Consider the following 27,423-nt stretch of genomic DNA (forward strand, 5'->3'; position numbering starts at 1 on the left):
GAAATTGCGATTCAATAATTTATTTTCTGTGTTAAAAAGCTTTCTTGGATTTTTCATCTAGTATATGATTTATCTTCTCAACTTAGAGATAGATTGGTAGCTCTTGGATGACACCGTTTGCACATTAGGTATGTGTCTAGCCTTTAGAATGTGGAATGGGATTGGTCACTACAGATTGACATCATTGTTTATGGATTGGGATTTTTTGTTTAACATGAATGGCCTACTGATTGTTGTACACAATTACCTATTTGGTGATCTGCTTGATACTGATGAGATGGATGATGTAATGTACCCTTTTTGTAAATGCCCTAGTTTTTGCCCCTATATCTGCTCTTATTCAATGCTTCTGTTTTTGGGTTGGACTGCTGTATATTACTGTGTGACAAACTCAGTCCATTCTGCTCCTTTTATCAGATCAGACTTTCCAATTGATTGTTTTCAAATCTGAAAGATATCCTCACAAAATTCTGCCTTAGGACTGCTCCAAATATGTGTCTGATTTCTACTCATAAATGTCTTGAAATTTTCCAGCTCATAAAGTCTTCACATATCCTTTTTAAGTCTTCTCTTAATCTCTGCTCTAATCTGCCTTAAAAATCAGAATGATATTCCATGAATTGATGATGAAATGATCCTCATTAATCTTCTACTTATACACCTCCAATAGTTCTCTTCATCCAACGGTCACCTCTATTTGATTAGCTTAGTCAGCATTAGTTTAATAATAATTATTTGTTTGTTTTTGATCCCATCTCAAAGGGTGCACTGCTTGTAATATGGCCTAGGTCGGCCCTAACTTCCCTTTGCCCTAGTTGGCCTTCCTCATCCTATCGCAAATATTAAATGCAAATAAATCTAGGTTGGCCCTTAACTTGGGTCAGCCATTGTTAGGAAAATATCAATATTATTTTTGCCCTTTTTCTTTGAATGCCTAGGGTTTAGACATATTGGGTGTTGGGTTTGATATCATAGCAGGGACATCACAGATGACAATCTAGTTTTTTAACGTCCCCAATTTGAGCAGGATTGATTTGTGAGTTTTAGCTTAGTTCCCGAGCTTTTCTGCAAGCTTCTTAGTGGTGGATCTGTAACCCAACATGATAAGGCCATGGTACCACCACTCATATGCAATACCATCCAAGTGTAAGTTGGCAAACTTAATTTCCTCATCCTCAGCCATTGGCCTAAGAGCCAAGTAATAGTCCAACTTTTGAACTCATGCCCTAGCTGTGCATCTCTAATAGGAACTTCACCAAGACAAGGATAGTGAACACAAAGGATTCCACACATGAAGTCAAGAATTACATCAAAGAATTTCAAGATCAAAGAGAATCAATGAGGGAGATGTCAAGATTCACATTGCAACATGTTCCACAATTGAACTACATAAGGAAAAATGACAAGTTAAGCAAAGATAAAGACTTGATCTAGATGATACAATTTGGGAATATGATCTGTCACATCATGCCGGGCCTAGATAACGTTGAGTATCAAGAGATATTTCCCTATCACAATCACTTTGTGATGATCTACATGAGGCATGCTGAGTTGATGTCCTAGTCATCATCAACCATTCAGGAGATTCGGAGTCAACTCGTCCAAGTTTGATGTACTTGACTTATCAACAATCACACATGTGGAGGCACAAAGTTCAAGATACCTGACCTCAGCTTCTATTGGTTCACATTCAATGTAATACACGTCTTCAATTCATTGTAATTTTCTCATTGGCTGAAAAGGAGTTATTGTAACCAACCCTAATAAGGATTTTCATTGTGTAATCTCAACCGTTGATTGTGAATCAATCCAAGCCTTTGAATTGTAAAGAGAGCTCTAGATAAGGCTCAGTGCTCTGATTTATAAAGGGGAATAGAAAATAGTTGATCAATAGAGAGTAGTTGAATAATAGACAACAATTAGGAATTAGAAGTTAGAATAGGAGAAGGCAAAGGTTGTTGCCAAGATCTTGTTGTAAGAGACATTGTTTTCATTGAAGTTATGGTGAATTCTCTATGTTAATTCATCATGTTGCTTGGTTGTTACTTCTCATTTGTTTTGAAGTTGGTTAGATGAATGGTAGATATCATTGTTGATGAATGGTGTATCTAATGTTCATGCTACTTGTAATTTGTTGATTGCAAATTGCAGTGTGTAGTCGATTGAACTTGTGTGAAAGTTTAACTTCTATTACTTCATGCTCATTGTTCATGTGGTTGATGTGCATTGGTGATATGAAAATCATTCGTTTATCCTTAGGAGATTGCACCAGTTTTGTGTAGTTGTTCCTTGATGGTGAAACAAAGCTTGGTTTGGTCACACCCAATTTACAATCAGTTCTTACATTCTTAGGATCAGATTAGCTTTCTTAACCCTTAATCCTTTTGCTATTTGTTTTCCCAGTTATGTAAGTCTTCATTTCTAGCAACATTCATGTTCAACATAAGTCCCCCTTGTGATTCCAGCAATATCATAAACCTGATAGTATAAACCTTGGAGTCACCTCGTATGATCACATAGCTTAGCATTCGAGAGAATTTTGTTCAAGAGAGGATAAAATACTTGGTATTTTATGCTGTGTATGAAGTGCATAAAAAACACATCAACACCAATGTCTGTTCACTCTGATTGTTCATGGATATCCTTTTAGGCTAGGTTTTCAAACCATATGGATTTTTAAAAAAGTTTTTATTGTCGAGGAAGTAGACCAATTGATTTGGATATGTGAAATTTGGAAAGTTCTAAAGTTTGTTTTAACATCCAGCCTATTTGTAGAGTATATCTTTGAGTCTCTTTGCAATGTCATGGGGATCTATTAGGTGTTTTGTTATTAAGACTTGATATAGACACTTGTGTGTTAGATTTAATTTAATTATAGTTGATTTTAAATGTTAGGGAGATTAAAATCATATAGATTCTTGTTGAACAATGGTATGTTGGTAGACACAACCCTAGTTGAATTGCATCCAAAGGAAGCCAATCTGGCTAGCTCAGTCTAGGAATTTTTTTAACAATATTAAACAATAATTAACAAATAAATGCTTTCATATATGAAAGTGCACTTGAATTGAAATGTGAAATGCATGTAATAATAATACTCTGGCGAAATTATATATGAAATGATGTCAAATATCAAATCAACATATGGTAATAACATAAATTACTGCAGTTGTTCTCGTTTCTGTATATGATTATTCTCAATCATTGTCTAGTGTATTGTAGTAATCATTGCAAGTTACCATCTCATTTGATCATTGTATATAACAACAATGGTTAAAGTAGTGTACTTAGCACCCATTGATGGTGTTTTTATGCACTATTTAACACAAAATAAAATACCAAGTATTCTATCCTCTCTTGAACAAAGACTCCCAAATGCTAAGCTTTGTGATCAAGTGGGATGACTCCAAGGTTCTCGAATGTCAGGTGTTGACGTGCTCTTGGATAGACTTAGTTGTATATGATGTGATATTGCTGGGATCACAAGGTGGACTTAGTTGAATGCTTGAATGCTCGAATGATGCTGAAACATAGGATTTCGCTTGATTTGAAAAAAAAGGAAAAAGGATAAGGGTTTAGAAGGCTTTTCTAATTCTAAGAATGTAAGAGCAAAGGACAATCTTTGGTGGAATTCAACTAAGTCTTTCTTCGACATGCTATGAACATCTCCACAAGGCTATTGCAATCTCCTAAGTGTTGTGCTCTGCACAACACGCCCGGTCTTAGACAAGGGACCCCCGTGGTTGCAAGTCTGCTTGAGTGATAGAGAGGAGTCCAAGTGAGCATTTTGAACCTTGTAGAACCTGATGACTGCTCAACATCACCATTCACGCCAAGGTTGCAGGTTGAGTTGTGGCACTCTAAAGAGTTCGAGCCATTGGTTTTCAAAGCCAAAGGATAATCCTGAAATCGTGGAGGCCAAGTTCGCCAATGCCCTTTCATTTCGCCGGAAAATCCCGAAATCCCCCACCCCCCCACCCCCTCTTGTTGCTCAATAGAGAGAAGCTTCGCCTGTAATCATGCCTTCAAAATCGCTTGTTGGAGTCGGAATTTTGTGGCCTTTCCAAAGCCCCAACGTCGCATTTAGACGACAAAGGCCAATGAAAACCCCAAGCATAATGCTTTGCAAAGCCAAGTAATCCTAGTGAAACAAAAGTCTTGGAAACATCGAAACAAATAACAAAATACAGAGAAAGTTCGGGCTCCTAATGAATCGCGCTTTTCACATTCTCCTTGCAAATTGCCAAAAATACCTGACGAAGATATTAAGCCCTAAAGTGAAAGAACCGAATCAAATGGAAAGTTTGGCGTTTTTTGAAGAGTTGTGAGTTTTGTGATGAAAATATTCTCACATTTCCCTTAGTAATCCCGAGTTTTCCCATAAGCTATGAAGACACGAGAGATAGCAGAGTTCTGCATTTTTAATAACTTTACTAGGTTAGGCGATTGGAGTATTGTCACATTCTTTTCCAAAAGGCCGAATTTGGATGTATGAAGTAAAGTCGCACTTTTCTCCAAATGGTCGAGTTAGATGCCAAGTCTCCCCTTTTTCTCCAAATGGCCGAGTTCCTCCAGGTCATGTGATTTTTCTTTCTAGGCCGAGTTAGGGGCATGTGGTCTAGGTTGGTGTTACACCCAAAACAAAGGGCGAAATTTGGCATTTTTTGTTTGCATTCTCTTTCAAAGCTGAATTTTCATCTAGGACCGAAAGCATTAGGAATGGGCGGGGGTTTTAATGCATTTTGTTTAAAATCCAAACTCACATTTCTCTCTACAAAGCCAAATTTTCTTCAAAGGGTCTAAGGGGTGTATTAAAAGTTTTGCTAAGTCGAATTTTCACATTTCCACTCAAAGGGCTGAATTAGCAAACACCAAAAAGAGCCAAGTGAAATCACACATTTTCACCAAAAAGACCGAATGTCTTCTTAAGCAAAGGTGTCTAAAGAAACTCGACATTTTTCTTAACTTTGCAAGAATATAAAATCGCTCAAATCATCTAAAAACGACAAATTTATTCTAAGTGAAGGGCGAAAGAAGAAAGGTTAGGCATTTTTGGTCATTTTGCAAGAAATCCGAATTCGCACCTTTCCTTCCAAAAGGTCGAATCTTTCCAAGCAAAAGGGGCATTGTTCTTTCAGAGGTAAAATTGCACATTTCTTTCCCATAAGCCAAGTTTTCCAAGTCTTGTAAATCAACTTGCAAGGCCGAGTTTCTCCGAAACGACTAAGATAAAGAGGGGGAAAGAGGTTCGCGTTTGCCTTCAAAGGCCCGAGTTTGACTTTTATCAAGCCGAATTTGCATTTCGCCTTGATGGGTCGAGCTTCCACTAGGGCAATAAAAAAGGGAGCGTTTTAAGACCAAGTTCTCGCATTTTGTCCTCCCAAGCCAAATTTCTCCCTTACTCGCCATAGTAAGTTAAAAGTTAAAAGAAATACAGGGGGGTTTTAAAATGACAAGCGACTTTTCACAATTTGCCTCAAAAGGCCGAACTTTCTCTCCAAATCGGCAAAATGAAAAAGTTGACAAGGGAGGACTTTTTCGCATTTTGCCTCTCATTGCCTAAGTTTTCCCTTTAAAGTTGGTGTGATCTTAAATCAAAGGTAAAATGAGGAAAAGGGGATTCAAATTGTGTTGAAAAAGCAAACATCTTTCATTTTTCCCTCTTGTTCGTTGGAACAAAGCCCGCTGTTGCCTTGACGACATTTAATATCTGTTAAATTATTTGAATTTTTGAGGCAAATAATTCAGGTTGAACTCGCTTGTGCAAATCGATGTCGCTGGAAAGAGCTAAGGTGGTGACCTGAAGAGAAAATTGAAGATAGGATCGCGATCGACGCCGGGAAGCAAAGATGTAGTGCGCAAGATCAAGATGGTGATCACAAAGCATGGAGATACATGCCACCACTGGACAGCAAATTGAACTCCACCAACAAGATTGAAGATATAAGAACACACAAAATGCTACAAGTGTATGCATACTTAGAAATACACAGCTAGGATTGATTCCAAAAAATTAATTTGCTTGTAAAACTGAATTGTTTTAATGTAAATGACTGCCTGTGGGCCTCGTTCAATGCATTTAAAACAAGGGGACAAAGGTCAGTTATGCCTCAGCTACCTAATTGACCAAATCGATGCCAAATAGTTGTCGGTAGCTGGGAAAGTGGTTGGAAGTGGCAGTTGTGAACTAATAAGAATTAAAAGGTATGGGCTAAAGCTGCCAAGCTTCTAGAAGGTAGATTGCAGCCATTGAATGCAATCAATCTTGTTCTTTGATTCAAATTGTAAAAATCTATAAAAGGCAGTGCCTCTCTTTTGTAGAAGGTTAGATATCAGTAGTTAGGATATTAGAGGTTAGAATAGTTAGATGTTTCAGCAGTTAGTAGATTAGGAGTAGAATAGGACTATCGAGAGAAATTGTTGTAATGGTAGTTGGAATCAATATATGAACATTGAAACATGGTGTTTATTATTTTGTTTTTCTCTTGTTTGCATGGTTTCCCCTCAGTTGGTTAGTTAGAGTTCAGTGATTCTGATGGTGAAATGTGGGGGGGTATTTGATGTATTTCAGGTTCATACCGTTGGGGACCAGCTGATTGTAGGTCATCGTGCATGGTTAGTTTGGACCCAAAACTGTGCCTATTTCAACTGTGAGTATTTGTCTCAGGCTGCACCAGAATTGGGTGCTTGGATGAATCGCCATAGTCTGAAAATCCATATATCCTTTGGAGCTTGCACCGTTCTTGTCAAGTTGTCAGGGTGTCTCTGGCAAATCAAGAATTGGTTAATGGAAATGTGTCTACCCACAACACCAACCATTTCTATCATTGCACTGAGGATCCCTAAACCCTTCCCTTTTGCTTTTCTTTTCCGCAGTTTGAAAATCGCAACATCATCAGATGGAGACCAACTTGTTCTAAACGTAAGCCCCCTTGTGTTACCAACAAAACACATCAATTGTTGAGCTATCTTGTAGTCGAGAATTGACATTTGGAACCTTGAGGTTGCCTCCTTTGATCATCTAAAACAGCATTAGGGATTTCCTTATTCAAGAGAGGATAGGATACTTAGCATTCTATTTTGTGTTGACCAGAGAGAGTTGAAATCTGACTTTAGCCACGTCAACACTAAGGATAGCTTTATGATTTTCAAATCATCACCACAAGCATAGACACTATCAAGTTGATGCATATCAATGAAGGAGTGATAATTAAAGTTAAGTTTGGCTAAGTAGATCTAGTTGACTACGCAAGGCACTTTACCATCGGCAAGGTGTTAGTAGTATGGATATACGAATTTCACCATTGATCATACACAAAGTTCTTCCATTCATCTAAATAACATGAAAATCAAATGAGAGAAAATCAAATGAGAGGTAGAGACCATGCAAATTGTTGAGTCAACATATCAATTTCACCATATCTTCAATGAATTTTACATGCTTCTTGCAACAATGTCTTGGCAACAATCTTTGCCTTCACTTCCTACTCTAATTATTTTCTACTCTACTACTTTCTTGAACTCTTTTTATAGTTCTCTCGTTACAATTTAGTGGCTCAGATTGATTCACAATCAATGGCCAAGATCGAAAGGTAGAAACTCATTGCGAAGCATTTAATGCTTGACCAATGATACAATTACATTTGATGGGACACATGTCCTGTGAAAATTCAACCAATAGATGACGGCAATAGGTACATCGAACTTTGTGCCCACATGAGGTAGTTATCTCTTTGATGATGAGTCAAGTAATGATGTGACTGAAGAAGTGATGATTGGGCGCCATCTTAGCTTCGACCTTTGTAACTCATCACAAGTGTGCAAATGAATGACGCATATCTCTTGATACTCAACATTTCCAAGCTTCCGATGTGATGATGACTTTGCTCATGTTGATCTTCTAACTTTGATTTTCTCTTCTGAAACTATCTCCTGTCTTGATCACTTGCATTCTTGAGCTTCCATCTGGCTATACTAGCAGTGATTCTTGGATTTCCAAAGGAAATTCAAGATTGTGAAAATTTCCAGCTTTGAGTGCTTGATGTTGCATTTGGTGTAGTCTTGTCTTGCCCATATTTGATCCTCATTGTGCCTTGAAGTGCATTGATCCTACTTCTTCTTGTGTGTTCGAGCCATCTTATACCTGTGAGAATTGTTCAAATTAGTCTTGTGAAGTGATAATTGCTTGCAAACAACTTAATTGCCTAGGCTTGGATTCATAACCCTAGGATGAGTACCTAGCCTTTAAGATAAAATGCGACTACCTTTGCTAGTAAATCACTATAAATGCACAAAGGTGATCAAATTTACCAAAGAAACTCTCGACTGTACCTCTTACCTTTGATTAGAAACATGATTATTTATACCAACAACCCTTGTAAATATTAAAGAATAATTAGAATGACAAAGGAGCTTGAAATATAAGTAAACCAGTCATGAGACAAGGTACAATTTGATAAAACAATAATAGAAATGCCCCATCTCAATCCTGCATCAAACAATCAAACAATTGTCACTTTAAAGGCCAAATGCGCTGTATGCAAAGAGGACTGCTGTTATGATTTGAAATGGCATCTAGGTAAGACACTGTTCTGATCACAAATATTAATTGCTGGAATGCTTAATCACTCTTCAACTTAGGAAATCGCTGGTAAAGAGGATCGCTGGAGAATTCATTGTTGAATGTCGCTTGAACTGCCACCTTCAAATAAATTCGCTATGTATGCAATCAGAATGGCGACTCACTGCTGCGTCTTAATATAATCGCCTTACAACTAGTCGCTGCCCATGGATATGATGATGATTGTCAATAAAGTCAATCCACATGAGAATGAAATTTCTGGCCTCCAACAAGATCACTGTTTCAAGATTATGATCGCTTTCAATCACAAAATCATCACTTAATATTGTCTCATAACATGAATTATTGGTCAATGTCACTGTTGGAAGATGATGTCACACTAATCACATTTGTTTCATAGATGGATGATTTTCGCTGGATCTCTGAAATGCACCCCGCAATTTTTTTTTCAATTTTTACACAATACATTCACCCATTAGCGTTAGCATGATAAAATGTAGAGAGCAATACAAATAGGTGGTTGGACCAGCCACTTCCACTTTCCAGCGGGATAGAGAAAATTGGAATTCAACAACTATTTGGCGGTGTAACAAGCCAATTACAAATCCAAAATGACTGAAGTAAAACAAGACAATCCCTCTTACCACTTATTCAGTGGGAGGACTGAAGATAATAATAACTATCCACTCAACCGCTTATTTAGTAGGAGGACAGGAGTACAATGAAATAAGATAGTTGGGAAAGCCAACCTCTTCCACTTATTCAATGGGTGTTGTGAAACAATACAGAAATAAGATAGCTGTTAGTCCTACTAATCAGCTTTATAATACATAACATGGATTTTCAGATCAAGAGATATTGCTGTCCAAAGCTGGAAATGATGTTCAATGCACTTCACAAGCTACAAGAGACTAACTAGCCAAAAACAATCCCACACTTTAAAAATTCTAAATCTGATATACTTTTCCAGCAAACTGGAACACATAGACTAGCAACAACAAATCACACTAAAATGCTTACAACTCTTCCAAAATTCAACGGAAAGGCTCGAAACTGAATGCAAATGAATTCTAGGAAGGAGGCATCCCAACCAAGACCAATAAAATGCTGCAAACTTGCTCAAAATGTTAATGCACACATTTCTGGACAGCCCCAAACATGGTACGGCTCGGGAAGAGGGCGATTTGCTATATTAAATTCACAACTCCAAATTAAACTCTGAAAACTGGCATATAGGACCGCCTAGGCCTTAGGAAAATAAAGAGAGAATACCCAGAAGCCACAAAATTTTCCCCTTGGACTTATGATAAAAAGGACACTTAAGCTCTACAATCTACCTGCAACCTTAAAACTCACAAACACCCCAAAATACATCAGAAAACATCAAATGTTACTACATCAATGGACTCCATCTGTTCTTCAGTGTAAAGAACAGTCTCACAATCTCAACTAGTTGCTATCTTTCAAGCAAGAAGCCAAGGACCAGTTAGGAGGTATGCATTCCTCTAAGCAGTCAATCGAAATTTCGACAACACTTCGTTGCAAATAATCATGGATGCCAAAAACAAGAGCCCAAAACTCTTATTTATAACTTTTTGAAGCTACAAATTCAAATTCAAATTCAACTCCCTCAAAATTGCCATGAAATGAAATGAAATTACATCCAATTTGGACGCCCAAGCAAGAATAACATTTGCCTTAATTTTAAATCATGTATTTTCTCCAAAAGGGACCCCAAAATCAACTATTGCTTGGGCGCTTTAAAGGTTATAATGTTTTCATGAAAAATCTCCAAAGTGGATGCCCACCTTATGCCATGAAAATGATAATAAAAAATATCAATAAAGTGTGTTAGGCGTCCAAGAAATAAAGTGAATTATATCATAAAATTAACTCATTTCCTCCTAAGGTGTCCATCTAGCCTTATTAATAATTCACTTATAAAATATTTTTTCCTCAAGCATAAATCGCCCAAAATAAGCTCCAAAAATGCTGGAAGACAAACTGCTCAAACAGACCTACCGGAAATAGCCATGTGAACAAACCTATTGAACCCCTGCTAAAAATAGTACTGCTAGAAATAGCATTTACTAAAAATAGCATACTGCTAAAATTAGTAAGTGTTTCCAAAGATTTTAACCACATTCTGAGAAGCCGTCAAAACATACTAAAAATATTAAGTCCAGAAAAGTCTTCAGATTTATTTTCATGTTACACCATTGCGAAGCTCTCTGAAAAACCCCAAAAAACCTAGATAGATAAGCTACCCTCGCATCCACTTACTAAAAATAGTAAGTTTACCAAACTCCACTTCTTGCTATGCATGTACCATCATTGCGAAGCTTTCTGGAAACTTAGAAGGAATCCAGAACCAAAATTGACAAACTCCAACAGGCAAGCCACCAAAAATACCGAAACATCCCCCTAAAGGTAGGAAACCCTAATTTCTGCTCCCGACTAGCCTATGGGTCTTCGAGGTAGGCTAACGGCCAACTGAACTGGTTACTACTGAGAAGGGGACATTACAATCTCCAAAAGCAATTTGCTGATCACAGGCGATTTGGTGATTTCATTCAATGGACTGGATTTAAAATAATGACAAACTGGTTGTCTTCATTCAATATCATGTAATCATCATCTTTATCTTTCAAATAAAGGTGTTCTATTTCAAATTGATAGTTCATTTCCAACTTCGAATCATGCCTCCCATTAAATGCATTAAGGTGCTATATTTAAATGCAATACAATTGATCCCAAAAAGGTCCTCGAGTTTTGTAACTTCATTAAATGAAATTGTTTAGTTCTTTTGCCTTTAATTAATTGCATTGATCGGATTGCCCAAGCATCCTAGATCATCACAGTCAAAGATGAGGTGTTTTGGTCGAAGACAAGGTGTTCAAGGCAATGGCACAAGGCATTGAAAGCAATGACAATAGGCGTTGAGGGCAATGCATAGTGCGTTGAGAGCAATGCACAATGCGTTGAGAGCAATGCACAATGCGTGCGAGGGCAATGCACAAGGAGTATGAGAGCAATGCACAATGCGTGTGAGAGCAATGCACAATACGTGCGAGAGCAATGCACAATAAATCATCTTCATGGCTTAGTCAAATTTTGATCTCTTTCCAATTCTAAAGGGGAATTGTTCAGACTCAAATTTGCAAGGCTAAGTTCATACTTTGTATCCCAAAAGAAGTGCTGATGTCAGTTTAGCCTCTATGCTGAAGTGGCATTATCAATGCCTTAGAAACATTTTTAACTCTCTACTCTAAAGTTGGTGGGGCTCAAACAATACCATACACACTGCCTTAAAAACATTTAAATTTCCTCCTTAGTGTTTTGTGGGGGCCAGCATACCACATAAAAAAAAGTTCCTAAAAAAAACTTTTAACTCTCCATTTTGGTGGGTCCCGACGATGCCATGTAAGTGGGGGATGTGAAGGAAATAAAGGTGGCGAGATGAAAAGATGCCATGGCAAAGGGAAAGATGAGGGGAAGGGATAAGGAAGTGCCATAGGGTAGGAAGGAAGGGATATGAGGGGTTAGTTAGAGCTGCGGTGGTAAGGAAGTAAAGCGGGCACGGGGGGTAGGAAAAGGAGGTGAGGGTATGTTAGGGAGGCATAAGGGATAAAGGGAGGTTGTTGCAAGGAGGGGATAGGGTGTAGGAGGTAGTTAAAGGGGTGATAGTGGGAGTTATAAGGAGATAGAAAGGGTATAAAGAGGTAAGGAAGACAATTAGGGGTATATTAGGAGCTGGGGGGAGTTATAAGGAGATAACAAGAGGTTGGGTGTAGGGTGTAGGATAGGATGGGTAGGATAAGATGGGTTTGGGTTTAGAAAATATGATATGTAGGTTATTATAAATAGTGGATGGGTAGGATAAAGGGAATAAGGGGGTATTGTGGTAGGTGAGAGGTGTGAGATAGGATAGAATAGGGTTTGTGAAAGGGTAGCAAGGAAGGTTATGAAGGGTGTTAGGGGGATGGGTTAGTATAGGATAGAAAGGAAGGTCGTTAAGGAAATAAAGGGGTAAGAAAAATGGGATGAGGTTGGGAGGTATAAGATAGGATGATGTGGAAGGTAAGAAGGTAGTGAAGGATGGGATGGGGGGTATGCTAAGGGGATAAATGGAATAAGTTGTGGGTTAGGATAAGTAGTTAGGAGGTATAAGAGGTAGGAGAGTGTGAGATATAGGATGTAGGTTAGGATAGGTAGGTTAAGATGGGGAAGGAAGTGAAGGTGAGAGGGAGTAAAGGAAGTGAGGGTGTGTGAAGTTAGAAAGTGGGGAATGTAAAGTGGAAGGATGGGGGAATAAGATTGAAAGGTTAGGTGGAGTGGAAAGAGATGGAAGTGGTAGGGAAATGGAAATGAAAAGGGGAGATGGATGGGGAAGCAATCGGGCTTGGGCACCCACTGGCAGTGCTGAGCTTGACTTCATTCTAAAGAGAGAGAGACTTGTCCTGATCACATCTTAGCCACCTGAGATACTAAACTTCTTCCAAATGAAAGGCTAATAGCTAAAAGACTCAAAAAACTATCCTAGAAAGCAGAAAAAAAGTGGGGGTACCCATTTGCAATGGGTTGATGTGTGAAAACGTCACAATAGCACCCTAATTTGATTTTAGATATAATTGGTAGGTAAATTGTAAGATTACGAACCATTAGACATTTGTGGTAAAACTTTGTACCTTTTGATCTCCTTTCTATATGTATGTACTGTATTGTCATGATGACAATTCTCCATTCACAAGTCAATTTTCTATCATATGTGTCAGGCCCACACAAATCTGCAGGCCGTCTTCATTGCCGTATGTGCATTCATGAGCATGATGTCTGCATATTTTTTTATACATATGTGGTGAACATTCTTATGCATTTTCTTTATGAATTAGATAACTAGAAACATTTATTCATCACCCCACTTTTGTTGTGAGGTTCTGTTTTAGGGGACACCTGGATAATCAAAGACAGTTGCAGTAGCATATGGTAGTGCTTTCTCCTATAGATTTCATTTGGAAGACAAGAAAGCCAGAATATATAGTGTCTGGAAGGAAGTATAGTCTCTATCCCTTGGGACAAAGCTTCAGATGATGGATTTTCTCACTTCCAGAGGAGGAGGCTTTCCATTGAACTCTGATTGTCAGTTGATGTGAATCCTACCTTTTTGTGTAATATAAGTTGCCTGTCTTACAAAAACATTGTGACATGATGATTTTAGGAGATTTTTCTCCTCTATTTTGAGTTCATGGAATACAGCAAGTAAAATCAGTTCTCATTGAAGCAAGTTGTTGCAGGCATAATAATGTGCGTAACCTTCCTCGTTTACAGATTGTTTTAGAAAAGATCCTACCTCCCCCATTGTTTACCATTCTAAACTCAAAATTATAAGTTTTATCATATTGTTGAGCATTTGCAGATGATGTTACCTGTTTAATATATTCATATTAGGATGAAATAATATTTTCTAATTAAAAAGATAAATTCTCTGTATACAATACTGAAGATTGCAAGTAACATTATGATTGCAAAAGTTGTGGACCAGGCATGAACCTCCTGTGATGGCAGAGCCAATCATGATTTTGGATGAAACAAGTGATGTTATTACCGTTTGCAAGCCTTCATCTATTCCTGTGAGTTACCCCTTCCCTTATTGCTGGTTCATAGACAGGAGGTGTTAATTCACTGCAGTGTCTAAAATTCACTATTTTGTAGGTTGTAGTTTTGGTTGAACAATTATGAAATATTGAACAGCAGTAATTAAAGATCAATAGTATCATTAAAACTCTTGTAAACCAAATGACTAATATCACAGCAGGCTGGATGGACACTTACAAAATAAGCAGTGATATTACAGCAGAGATCCCTTTGCATATATTATTCAAAACTACATTAGATAAACAGCAGAAATCAAACTCACAAAATATTCTGTGGCAGAGGACTAATAAGATGGTATGGTAAAAAGAATCAATACCACAAATATAATAATTGCTGGGCTGTAATCAACAGCGAAATCATATTGCAAATTTGTGTTATAAACATAGTAATCATAAATCAGCAAATACTCACCAAAAATTCTCCTTGGCAAGTAATCACAAGAAAAAATCACTGACAGTTTCAGGTAAGAATTAACAGTTGTTTGTCAAAAAATTGCTTATAAATGAAAAAATCCTTGACTCGTGTAAAAACTCATCCATCATTTGGTATAAAAGAGGCAAAGATTTTCTAGTTTCTGCAAATGGATTTAGGGCGTGATTCAAAGTTTTTTTTAGTTTTTGCAAACAAATCTAGGGCATGATTTGAATTCCAATTGTTTTGAACAGATTTAGGGCATGAATTAAAGATTTTTCCTTTTTCAAAATTTTCAATTGCATAGAATTTGCCTTGCGCTTCGAGCTTCGAAGTTCTTTCTTTCACTTTCACTTGTAAGTTATAAATAGGCATCTAAGCCTCATTCCAAATCACTCCCAGGACATCAGTAATAACATGAAGGTACCCCTATGTCAATAGGAACTTCATCAAGACAAGGACAGTGAGCACAGAGTATTCTACACATGAAGTCAAGAATTACATCAAAGAATTTCAAGATCAAAGAGAATCAATGAGAGAGATGTCAAGATACACATTGCAACATGTTCCACAATTCAAGTACATCAAGGAAAAATGACAAGTTAAGCAAGGACTACAGCTATCAAAATAACAAGGGCTGGTTATTACTGGCCAACCTTATTTAGTGACTCACATAGATGGGTGAAGAATTGCGAGAAATGTGCTTTCTTCTTTGGAAAGCAAAGGCTAGCTGCCCTTCCTCTCCACCCTATTCAACAAAATCAGCCATTCGCATGATGGGGTTTAGACTTCATTGGCATGATAAATGCACCTTTTGGTGCTGGTCACAAGTGGATCTTGGCCGCAACAGACTACTTCAATAGGTGGACAAAGGCAGTTCAGTGTTGGAATTCTTTGATGAAATTGTGACAAGATTCGGTGCCCCCTCCACCATCATATCAAATAATGTCAAGGCATTTTTTGGAACCCAAATCAGTTTGGGCAGTTAAGCATGGTATATACTTAAAGACATCATCCAATTACTACTATCAGGATAATGGCTTAGTCGAGTCTTCCAACAAAAACCTCATCGGGATAATCAAAAGAACAATTGAAGACAATCAGAGGTCTTGGCATGCTAAGTTGAGGACAACCTTATGGGCCAATAAAATCACACCCAAGAGGGCAATTGGTAACTCCCCTTTCATGTTGGTATATGGAAAAGAAGCAAGACTCCCATCTTCCTTGGAGTTACCCTCTCTGGTATTAGCACATCATTTGAAACTGACAAAGAATGATGCCATGATATTGAGGCTACTTGAGCTGTTGGAGCTAGACGAAGTTAGAAACTAGGCCATGCATACACTTGAGGTTCATCAAGAGTAGGTCAAATGAAGTTTTGACAAAAAGGCTACTAATAGGGTCTTCACAGAGGGAGATCTAGTTCTCAAGTGGGATGCGGATAGAGCCAAAGCCAGACAACACTCCAAATTTGATGCTATTTGGAGTGGTCCATGTGTCATCACTGGTTGCAAGGAGGCCAATGCATTTCATCTCTCTAGGCTTGATGGTGAAGTTCTTCCAAACCTAGTGAATGGGATTCATCTCAAGCCTTGCTTCGAAAGAGGGTCTTGATTGTTAAAGTGTATCAGATTTATATATAGGTAATTTTAAATTATAATGTAATAATTATGCACAGTAGTTGTAACTGAAGATCACACAATGTTCTGTTTAATATTGTAGGTCGCTGATGTATGCACAAAATATCGTCTGCTATAAGTACAATAATATCGACTGCTCCTGTTTTCACTACGATGTCGAGTGCACTTGTTATCATAACAACTTCATATATATATCATCAAATGGAATAGGGCCGAGATATATATACACTCTCGGTGGTCCACATAGAGTCACGACTCTATGTGGAATCGACATGATTCCACATAGAGTCGTGACTCCTATGTGGAGGAATGACCATTGGTAACCGATGGTAAACATACGCAATGTTTAAACAATTAGTAATCTGTATAATTAGTGACCGATACTATGACTTAACAAACAACTTTTAATCATCACTCTTGACAATTGATATACAACATAAACAATGCTATGTATAATCCGATTGTCATATAAATGGTTATCGAGCAAATCAATCATCATATAATATCGTGATCTGTGATAAAAAATGCAAATACATTGAAGTACGATCCAGGGTAAGAATATCCGACCGTTGCTACATAGTTTTCAACATTGATGACAATGCAAATATTAGATTAGAGTTTGTTTTGCTTTCATAAGTGCTTTTGCACCTGTTGCATTCTCTTTAAGAGAATGTATGCTCTAGTTTCGAGCTTCCCTCCAAGTGTTGGCATGCAAATGATTTGAGGTCCTTACAGTGACTCAGTGCCCAATGGATACTCAAGGCTTTTGGATTTCGTGCTTAACAGGCAAGCATCTCATAGAGGTCGCCAAAATGTTGTCATTTTATGGCACCCTTCGGCAAGAACCGGTCAGAGATATGTTCCATGGACCAGCACTGCCTTGATTGATCAAGCACAAAACCAATGGAATCATGAAATGTTGAAGTGTTATCTTGTCAGGAGGTGGCTTCGGGCCTTCCCCTTTGCATATTGCCCTTGTACCTTAGAGTCCGTTGGTCCCTTCTTCCCTTTTCTTTCTTAGGGATTCCGGAGTCCGGTGAACTAGTCTACCCTTCCCTTTTGGGGAGAGGTATCTTGTCTCCTTGGACCTCAGAATCTTGGACTTCCCTTCCGAATTCTGGAGTCTGGGGAACCAGTCTACCCCTTCCCTTTTGGGGAGAGGTATCCTGTCTCCCTGGACCTCGAAATCCTGGACTTCACAAAATACTCCAAAATGGTATGGCTGGGTTTAGAAGTGTCAAACAGCAGCTAAGATCTTCAATGAATGCAAAAATCAGCTCTTTAAAATCTTCGCCAAAATTGTTTTCTTCAAATCTACTATTCAATAAGCTTTGCAAATCTGAAAATGTAAACTGCAATATGCCCAAATGTGACCTCTGAATGAAATTGCTAGTTTATTTTCCAAATTGTATCTCTCAACAACATGGAGAATATTGCCTGCAAGGTTTTTCGTACTCACAAACCAAAGATGTTGAAGCAATCTCCTCCAAACAAAAGCAATTTAAAAAATCAAACTCAACATATCCTCAAATGAGAGCCTCAATCCTCCTTTTATATTTCTTTTGCTTTTTGACTGTTTTTTGAAAAAGCACTTTTTTGCCTTTTGTCTCTTTTTTGAAAAAGTATTTTTTTCCTTTTCACTATATTTCAAAAAAACACTTTTTGATTTTCACTCCTTTTTTTTGGAAATGTGCTTTTTTCTTTTTTCGCTACTTTTTCACCTTTTCCTTTTATTTAATAAAAGTCACTTCCTTTTTAATCTCCCAATGTAGCATTCAATAATAAAGGCTCATCCATTAAAATAAATCACCTTTAATTTAATAATTGGCCTCTATAGTCCCTTCATTAAATAAATTAAAATAATGATATAGTTGAATTTTTAATTAATTAAAACTTATTGTTGTTTTATTTAAAACCCATGGACTATATAAAACGCTAAGATCATCATGAAAACTGAACCCACTGACAATACAATTAAATGTAACCTTGCCAACTGGACTTGTTGGTGCTCAAAATTGACTTACTAAAAATAGAAAGTGTTGGAAGACTAACCCAAAATCACTCTAGAAAATTGTAATGTCCCTATGAAATATAATTTAATAATAAATAATAATAAATAATAATAATAAAATAAAAAATTATTATTATTAAAAATTTAAAAGAATAAAAATAAAAATAAAAATAAAATAAAAATATAAAAGAATATAATTAAATATAATTAAAATTTAATTAAGTTAACGAATGGTCAAAACACATGGAATGAAAAGTTGTGTCTCCCTCAAACATGAGATATAAATGGGAGAAGAGAACATCATTTGAGAGGGGATAATTTGGAAATCAGAAGTGCATATATAATTTAAATAAGAAGTGCAGATCTGATTATGAAAGGTTGTGTCCCTTTCAAAGGGCAGAAATAATGAAGATTTGCACTCTTTGAAAGGGTGCTAATGGTGAAGGGGCGTGTCTCTTGCCAAAGAGCATACATGATGAAGAGGTGTGACCTCTCCATCAAAAGCCTCCAATAACATCAGCATCAATCAGATTAGATCAGAACTGTTATTAAGTTACAGGCAGTAACATCCTTGTTCTTGGTGGTATGCACAGGGATGTGCTTAATATGCATGCTTGATATATGAAGCTTGATAATGTTCTTATGCAGAATTTAATTGTAATATTAATTTGGACTGCAATATGTATGAGAGTCATATTTAAATTACGTATATATTCATAATACATGAGAAGTTAGCATACTTATAGTCTAAATCATGCTATTATCAGTGTTTAAGAAGATGGGGATGAGATGTTCCGAAGAGAGGCAGTCTAAATCCAAGCAATAGGTTAAGTCCCAAGATAAGGTGGGGATCGGCGACCCATAAGCCTTGAGGGTAGTAACATGCATACTTATAGTCTAAACTGAAGTAGTAGCAGGGTTTGATATCTATATTAAGAACTATGAATAATGAAATTAATCATCCAATAAGGAAATAAATAAGCACTTGTTAATAACTAATAAATTGAAGAATATCAATGACTGACTTCATGATTAGTCTCTCAAGCAATTTTAGTATATTGAAATAGATTAATAATGTTAATCAGGTAGGGGACATTACAAAATGGCATTCTTCTCATAATCTTGATGGGAGCTCAACTAACCATGGAATACTATCAAATTGCTAGATGAATTGCTTCCAAGGTTCCCTAACCCTAACTCAACAACCTACGGGAACCAACTGAATAGGCTAAAAATCTACCAACTCAGCTGGTTAATAAGGGTACATTACAAGCTTTAGAAACCTTGGCGTGCTTGTTTGTGACGATCTCTATGTATAGGTGTGCACCATTGTCCAAATGCGTGCCTAAACACTATACAATCAAAATGCAACTCGGAGATTTGTTTTGATTGACATGCGCCTAAACATTGGATTTAGTTTGTTTAACTTTTTCAATTTAAGTAGAACTTTCCTCCCATGTGGGTTCTTGCCTACTATATGGGAAATTTCAAAATTCAAGCATCTTTATTGTTTGTTTATATTGGTGTTTTCCTAAGTCTTGGAATGAACCCAAACATGGCATCCATTTTTTGATCTATGCGGCTTTAAATATTTCAAAACACCTTCATTCCTTTGATGTGCTTGGCAATTAGTTGTGGGATTTGTTTTGTGTATATGCACACTTAGATCCCTTGATGCGTGTGTGAGCACTAAACAATAATCTTTCTGTTGTGGTGGCACTTGTGTGTATATGTGGGTCCAAGCATAGGTATGTGCCATAATACTACAAAAATATTTTCAACTTTTGAACAAGATTTTCTTTGTATTGTTAGGCATTCAAAAACTAGATATAAGTTCTTTCAAGATTTGAATCCTTTACAAAAGCACATTTGGAAGCACTCTTAGGTGCCTTTGATTATAAATTTAATTCTTTGAAAACCCTCCTTCTGAAATGCACTATTAGTGTTGGAAGAATGTTGCAAATATGTGCTTGAGAGATTTTTGAGAGATGTGTTGTCATTGATGTCAACATATTTCTCTGTCTGAGACAGTGATGTAGTGAAGTTCAGTAAGTTAGATTGTTCAACATAGTAAACATGATGAAGATCAGAGTTTGCGGAATAAAGGGTTTGTAGAGGGTTGTCTTTAGTTGATTTAGTTCAATTTTCAGAGGTCCGCATGGAGATTTGATTGAGTTATGGGTATATGTGTTGTGGCTGGTTTTTCAGTTGTTCAGTGGTGACAAAGTGACAATATTTTGATCTGCATTGCTCTACATTGTAATATCTTGATCTGTGGATTTGGAGGTATGTTTGAGATGTTGGTGTGTGTCCTCAATTCAAGTGGTTTGTGGATATAGTCATTGCACTTAGTGTTCTTGAGGTTCGATATGGAGATGCTGGTGATTCTAGTAATTTCTGTTGGTACGGATGTTGCTATGGTAATTCATGATGCTTGTGGATGTTTCTGGATCGTGTGCTTTTTGTGTTGATGGTCCGCATTGATCGTTTAGCTCGCAATTGATGTTTTTCTCTAGTACGTTGGTGTTCTTCATGTTCTTGGCTGACCAGATGCTTGTAGTATGTTGTGGATGTTCAAGGTGTAATTTTTGGAGGTGTAATATGTTAAAGGCGAAAGATTTGGGTCCGTGCTATGTCTTGACTGACATTTGCTTGGTCTGCATGTAATATTTGCATTGAGTGTGGTTTTGAAATTAGGTGATGTGTGTTGAGCCGACCTTGTTGATTTCTCTAAGGTTGATGTCATGTATAAATAATTGTAATATCTTTGTATTTGAGTGTAGTTGTGGGTGTGTGGATGAGTGTGCATGTGTGTTGAACGTATACATCTTTTGAAGGCAGAGAAGAAGTGTGAAGAAGAAAGTTATTTTGTGTTTCAATGGGATTGAACCAGGCATTAAGGATATGCTATTTTTCAGTTCATGATTTCCAGATGTGATCTAAGATTGTTTGTATAGGCAGTGAGCCTTCCTTGGGCAATAAGCCTTTTTGTTTTGAGCAGTAAGCTCTAGGCAGTGTGCTTGAATGCATGTGCATTCCCTATTGTAATACTTCTAACAGAGTATACCTATTTTGTGGGTTCATCCCCATTGTGGTTTTTCCCTTGACTGGGTTTTCCACTTCAAAAATCTTGGTGTTATGTTTGTTCATGATGTGTTGGTAATTTATGCTTTCATGTTTAATTATCAAATTTGAGAATAAATTTAAGTAGTGTAAGTTTTTGTGACAATTGATTCACCCCCCCTCTAGTTGTCTCCCCTATTTCATTAATTGGTATTAGAGCTCTTCCATCAATTAGACCCTTGGAACTCCAACGTGGTGTGTGCTTTTTGAGTTGGCATGTTTTAAATCCTTCCTAAGATGCATTTGAAGATTTTCCTGAAGCGATGACTTGCATTGCATAGCATGCATCTGTTGGCAATTTGTTGATGTGTTTTTCATGCACATGTGAACACAGAATAAAATAGCAAGGTATTTTATCTTCTCTTGAACAAAGTTTCCTGACTGTTGAAGATCTCGCCGAAGGATCAATCGGAGTAACTCCAAGGTTCTTGTATGTAGGGTCTCTACGTGTGGATAAGCTCTTTGCAGTATGATGTGATTTTGCTGGAATCAGAAGGGGACTTACATTTGATGACCTGAGCGTTTGATTTACTTTGGATATCATTGGAACGTGGGTCTTTACTGGTCCTTGATTTTTTTAAAAAAGGGAAAAGGATAAGGGTTGGAGAAGGATCTAATCCTAAAACTAAGAATGTAGGAACAATGGATGACCTTTGATGAAACTCCAACTAGGTCTTGCTTTGACATGCTAAAAATCATCTCCGCAAGGCTAGTGCGATCTTCTAAGGATGACTTTATGATGTTCAGATCACCGCTACAAGCATAGACACCGTCAGGTTGATGCATATCAATGAAGAAGCGATAATTGAAGTTAAGCTTAAGCTGAATGATTCCAGTTGACTACACAAGGCAAGTCTGCAATCAACAAATCGCTAGTATTATGGATATACGAATTTCACCGTTGATCATACAAATTCCTTCCACTCATTTAATAACATGAAATCACATTTGAGAAGTATAGAGACCATGCAAATTGTTGAATCAACACATAGAATTCACCATTTCTTCAATGAAGTTTACAAGTCTTTTGCAACAATATCTTGGCAACAATCTTTGCCTTCTCTTTCTACTCTACTCTAAAATGCTACTAATTATTGACTATTCTCTCTAACTATTTCCTATTCTCTGACTATTAACTATTAACCTTTACAAATGAGGAGCCAGGGATTTATATAGAGAGCCCTTTACAAACAGACGGCTCCGATTGACTTAGAATCAATGGCTAGGATTACAAGATAGAAACCCTAATTAGGGTTTGTTACAACAAACTTCCTTAGCCAATGAGAAAATTACATTCTAGGAGTGAGGACCAATAGGAAGCAGGGGTAGGTACATTGAAGTTTGTGCCGTCCCCGATGAGTCAGGTACATTGAATCTGGACATGCTGAGGTGGACCAATCCGACTGGAGGAATGATGACTGGGATGCCACCTTGTCTAATGCTTGTGAATTGGTTGATCCTCCTCTATTTCTGACATGATGAATGATGTACCTCCTTTACTCCCATGTGCTTGATGAGGCCTCCTCACTGTCAAGTTTTCTTTCTCTGGTAGCAAACCTCGCCTTGAAGTGCTGGCAACTCCTTTCTTTGTCATCATGCGGTTCCTTAGTATGGTGAGGTGAAGGTTTTGGCAACTTCTTGAACGCTTGTAGTCTTCCAACGCTTTAGAATACCTTGAGTCCACCTTTATGCTTTTGGAATGTCCTTGATGAGGATGGACTGGAATAGGTCGTCCTTGTCCTGGTTTGGTCTCCTCTAATCTGCAAAATAAACCAAAGGATGATTAAGCACATATGACATATTCATTTCAATATAGCATTTTCCACCTTAAATCATTAATGAGAAGACATCAAAATGGAATTTCGCTCAATATCCTCTCCAAGGCAGGCCCTATAAAAATTTCGCTCTAGACCCTTTGGAAGGGTCAGGAGCGAATTTTGGCAAAGTTGCTCAATCAGACTTCATTTTCAACATTACTCCACCAAGATCAAGTCATTCACCTCCAAATTTGCCCAGGACAAGGTTTTGTTCAAGGACCTAGGCAAAATACTAGACCACTTAGGAATTTCGCTCTAGACCCTTTGGAAGGGTCAGGAGCGAAATTTGCATTCTTGGCTCAAATTCTTCCCACTTTGTGACCATACTTGCTCAGATACATGTCTATGGATGTCCTAAATCTCAACCAACACCAAGTTTGATGCAAAATTAGAGCAAAATGGAGTGTTTTAAGGATTTCGCTTTGGACCCTCTGGAAGGGTCAGGAGCAAAATTTGTATTTTAGGACAAATTCTATCATGTCTCTACTCCAAAATGCCTTCCAAAGCAAGCATACGCTATCCTTCTCTTCACCAAAGCCTAGGAATCCACAACTTGACCTTCATCATGAGTAAATTAGGTGAAATTGAGAATTTAGCTCTGGACACTTTGGAAGGGTCAGGAGCGAAATTCAAGTTTTAGACTTATTCCTTTACTTCCTTCACTTCAATTCACCTTACAAGGCAAAAATATCTCACTCCACCTCCAACCATGCCATAGGGATCAAAGTTTTGGCTTCACTCAAGGAGAAAATAGGTGGTTTGAAGAATTTAGCTCTGGACCCTTTGGAAGGGTCAGGAGCAAATTTCATTCCTTGCTTGTTTTCTCTTGCTTAGCTCCATTCTTCTCACTTTGTCCCCCCTTGACTCTCCCTTTGGATCCTTCTCTCATGCTTGCAACACTTTGTTTGACCTCAAAATGGCTAGAAAGGAGAATTTCGCTAAAAATCATGGCCAGGGACAGGACCTATCTAGGATTTCGCTCTGGACCCTTTGGAAGGGTCAGGGGCAAAATCCTTGTCCTAGCCTGAAATCTTCATCATTGGTGGCCACAATCCATGTCAAGGCATGCCTAGGGGTCCTTCCAAGCTCAATCTACCTTGATCCACACTTAGCTTGACACAAAAATGAAAGGAAAAGGTGGATTTTAGGAATTTCGCTCTGGACCCTTTGGAAGGGTCAGGAGCGAAATTCACCTTCTTGAAGCTTATTTCATCATTTTCCACTTCAATTCACCTCAAAGGTCAAGGAAACGTTACTCCATTCCTCTCTAGGCCAAAAAATACCAAAAGTTTGACTTGTTTTGGAGGGGAAATAGGCGATCTTAGGAATTTTGCTCTGGACCCTTTGGAAGGGTCAAGACCGAAATTCTAGTTTTTGCTCAATTCCTCCAAATTTGTTGATTCCTAGCAACTCAAAGACATGCCTAAGGATATCCCCAATCTCAATTCATCCTGACCCACACTTGTCTTGGCATAAAATTGAGAGAAAAGAGAGGTTTTGTGGACCCTTTGAAAGGGTCAGGAGCGAAATCCACCCTCTAGGCTTGACTCTTCATCTTTTCAATTCCAATCTTCCTTGCAAGGCAAAAATACACCACTCCACTTGCATCCATGCCATAAGAATCAATGTCTTGACCTCATCCAAGATGAAAATAGGAGTTTTCAAGAATTTCGCTCTTGACCCTTTGGAAGGGTCAGGAGCGAAATTTCTATTTTAGGCTAAAATCCTTCACATTTTCACTTTGAGTCACTCCCTAAGGCAAAAACATGTCAATCCATCTTCCAACATGCCTTAGAAACTAAGAACTTGGCCAAAACAAGGAAGAAAATGAGGTCTATGGGGATTTTCGCTTTGGACCCTTTGGAAGGGTCAGGAGCAAAATCCACATTCTTGGTTGGTTTTCCACTTCCTTCATCCAATTCTCCTTCAAACGTGATCAATTTCAAGCTCCTTTCTCCACATTTAAGTGAATCCACCATCAAACTAGCTCAAGACAAGGCCGTTTTCATCATTTTAGGCAAGATAGGGGGTTAAACTGAGGATTTCGCTCTCGACCCTTTGGAAGGGTCAGGAGCGAAATTCTCCTTCTAGGTTGATTTCCACCACTTCATCACCTCAAACCTCCTCTCAAAGACAAATATGCATCAAAGCCTTCCCATCACGCCTTAGAAGTCAACAAACTTGGTCATATCAAAGAGCAAAGTGGAGGAAAAGTGGATTTCGCTCTGGACCCTTTGGAAGCGTCAAGAGCGAAATCCATGTCTTAGGTCAAAATCTTCATTTCTCAATGCTTTCAATCACTTCCTGAGGCAAGAACATATCAATCTACCCCCACCATGTCCAAGGAACAAGGATGTTGGCCCAAACAAGTGAGAAAATAGTGTCTAGGGAGAATTTCGCTGTGGACCCTTTGGAAGGGTCAAGAGCGAAATTCTAGTTTTGGGTTGATTTTACACTTCTTTTCTCCTTCTCATGCCTCCTCTCAAAGACAAATATGCATCAAAGCCTTCCCATCACGCCTTAGAAGTCAACAAACTTGGTCATATCAAAGAGCAAAGTGGAGGAAAAGTGGATTTCGCTCTGGACCCTTTGGAAGGGCCAAGAGCGAAATCCATGTCTTAGGTCAAAATCTTCATTTCTCAATGCTTTCAATCACTTCCTGAGGCAAGAACATATCAATCTACACCCACCATGTCCAAGGAACAAGGATGTTGGCCCAAACAAGGGAGAAAATAGTGTCTAGGGAGAATTTCGCTCTGGACCCTTTGGAAGGGTCAGGAGCGAAATTCTAGTTTTGGGTTGATTTTACACTTCTTTTCTCCTTCTCATGCCTTGGACATACTTTGTTAGGCTTCCTTCCATCATGATCATGTGAATTTTCTCTTCAAGTTGACATCTTGCTCAAGATTTTGTGAAAAATAGGGTCTTACAAGAATTTCGCTTTGGACCCTTTGGAAGGGTCAGGAGCGAAATTCACATTTAGGCTCAAATCTTGACTTCATTTCCCACATTTCTTCATCCAAACAAGTGTTTTGCCCTCAATAATGCCTGGGAATGAGTTACTTCTAAGTTTGGATCAAAGTAGAATGTCCTATAGAGGAATTCGCTCTGGACCTTTTGGAAGGGTCAGGAGTGAAATTGAAATTCACTTTGGACCCTTTGGAAGGGTCAGGAGCAAAATTTGACATTTTGGTCTCTCCGTCAGGATTCATATATGGAATATAACATTTATGTATAAGTGACATTTTCCATATATACTGTCAGGATGTTTGAGAGTGGTTTTGGACCTCCAAGAGTTATAATGCAAAATCTAGTATTTGGAGGATTCTTCAATTTTCCAGACTTAGTCAAATTTTAGGATCAGGATGACATTCCAGACAGCACCAAATTTGAGGACATTGGAAAATCAGGATGATATTCCAGACTTTATCACCCACCAATTTGACCTAACTCAGACCTTCAAAGATGATATTCACTCACCAAGCTTCATTGACCTCCTCAAACTCAAACAAGACACGATTAGCAACAAGAGAAAAACCTAGAAAGCAAAAAGTAGGGGTCCCCATTTGCAATGGGGCAAAGCGTGAATACGTCACAACAAGATCGTATACCCATTTAGAGCCTCATTTATTCTTTTCACCATTTGTTGTCATTATTGTAATGTCCTCTTTGTAGACATGAACAATTGGCAAAGACCCTTTACTTATTTAATTGCTATAGGCTAATTGGTATGTGGCAAGGTAATAATTAATTAATTAAATTGCATCGTCTAAAGAGATTCATTTTTTGGGCAACTTATATTTAATAATTATTTTACTGGACAATTATTAAAAAGTGACTTATTTAGGGTACAAAAATGAAGTTAAATTAAGAAGAAATTTTAAGAGTCACTTTTGGGGGTTGAAATATAATATTTCAATTATGCAAATATGGTATAATAAGAAGAGTTGGAAAAGAGAAATTCATTCTTAGCATTTTATTTTCAAAACTCTAGCTTGAGATTGAGCAAGTGTTCATCTATTCTACCTTAAGATGAAAATCTTTCAGCAAAAATTGGTTTTGAAGACAAAAACCCTCCTACCCAATTTGTGAATGGATTCATCCAGGATTTACAAGTGTGCTGAAGTTAGAAATTTTGTGGATATTCATGTTGAACAAATTGAGATATCATTTTCGAACTTGTGA

At 37.7% G+C, this 27,423-nt stretch overlaps 1 protein-coding gene across 2 annotated transcripts in view; it reads left to right on the forward strand.

Moving 5' to 3' along the window:
- The window catches only part of LOC131066723 (RNA pseudouridine synthase 7), a 140,451-nt gene that overhangs the window by 47,975 nt on the left and 65,053 nt on the right, over nucleotides 1-27,423 (forward strand). For both annotated transcript variants that reach the window (XM_058001552.2, XM_058001551.2), the window contains exon 5: nucleotides 14,124-14,211. In XM_058001552.2, coding sequence (XP_057857535.1) covers nucleotides 14,124-14,211 — 88 coding nt within the window. The remainder of the gene's footprint in view (nucleotides 1-14,123; nucleotides 14,212-27,423) is intronic.

Source organism: Cryptomeria japonica, chromosome 9 (genome assembly GCF_030272615.1).
Source record: "Cryptomeria japonica chromosome 9, Sugi_1.0, whole genome shotgun sequence".
NCBI lineage: Eukaryota > Viridiplantae > Streptophyta > Pinopsida > Cupressales > Cupressaceae > Cryptomeria > Cryptomeria japonica.